This window comes from Penaeus monodon, chromosome 30 (genome assembly GCF_015228065.2).
Source record: "Penaeus monodon isolate SGIC_2016 chromosome 30, NSTDA_Pmon_1, whole genome shotgun sequence".
NCBI lineage: Eukaryota > Metazoa > Arthropoda > Malacostraca > Decapoda > Penaeidae > Penaeus > Penaeus monodon.
The window spans coordinates 31,985,518-31,985,996 of record NC_051415.1 but is presented as its reverse complement, the minus strand read 5'-3'; the positions used below and the strand labels follow the sequence as shown (position 1 = coordinate 31,985,996).

The 479-nt window shown below is 48.0% G+C and overlaps 1 protein-coding gene across 1 annotated transcript in view; it reads left to right on the top strand.

The window, feature by feature from the left end:
• LOC119592714 overlaps positions 1-479 on the top strand; it is an 11,119-nt gene that overhangs the window by 4,899 nt on the left and 5,741 nt on the right. The window contains exon 3 of the mRNA XM_037941648.1: positions 87-161. Within this exon, the coding sequence (XP_037797576.1) occupies positions 87-161 (75 nt within the window). The remainder of the gene's footprint in view (positions 1-86; positions 162-479) is intronic.

Sequence of the window (479 nt, the reverse complement as noted above, 5' to 3'; positions counted from 1 at the left end):
GACGTGGCGGCCACAACCACCCAAGATCTATATAAGTTATATAGACCTTGCAACCACGCCCAGACTAACACCTCCCCCCCCCCCAGAGCAAGGGTCCCTGCGACGCCGAGCAGGATGTTCTCGCCAGCATGCAGCAGCGCATCGAGTACCTGGAGCGTCAGGTAAGTACCTATTACTTCCCTTTTATCAATATCTCCGTTCTTTATTGTTCCATCTCTTCTTGCCATCACATCACCCATTGCTTCTTACTTTGTGCTGTTGCTTCTTGGAAATGTTCGCTTGTGCCACCCTGTCGTATGCTTTCATTTCTGTACCTGTACAATACGCCGTTTGTACTTGTGTCAATCTGGTCTTCGTATGCTCGTAATTCCATCACGTATTATACGACTGCTTGGTATGATTACCTCCGATATATATTGTTACTAACCCTTCTGATCAAGGGAACATTAACGCAGACGCCAGGTTCTTGCTCCTGGCGA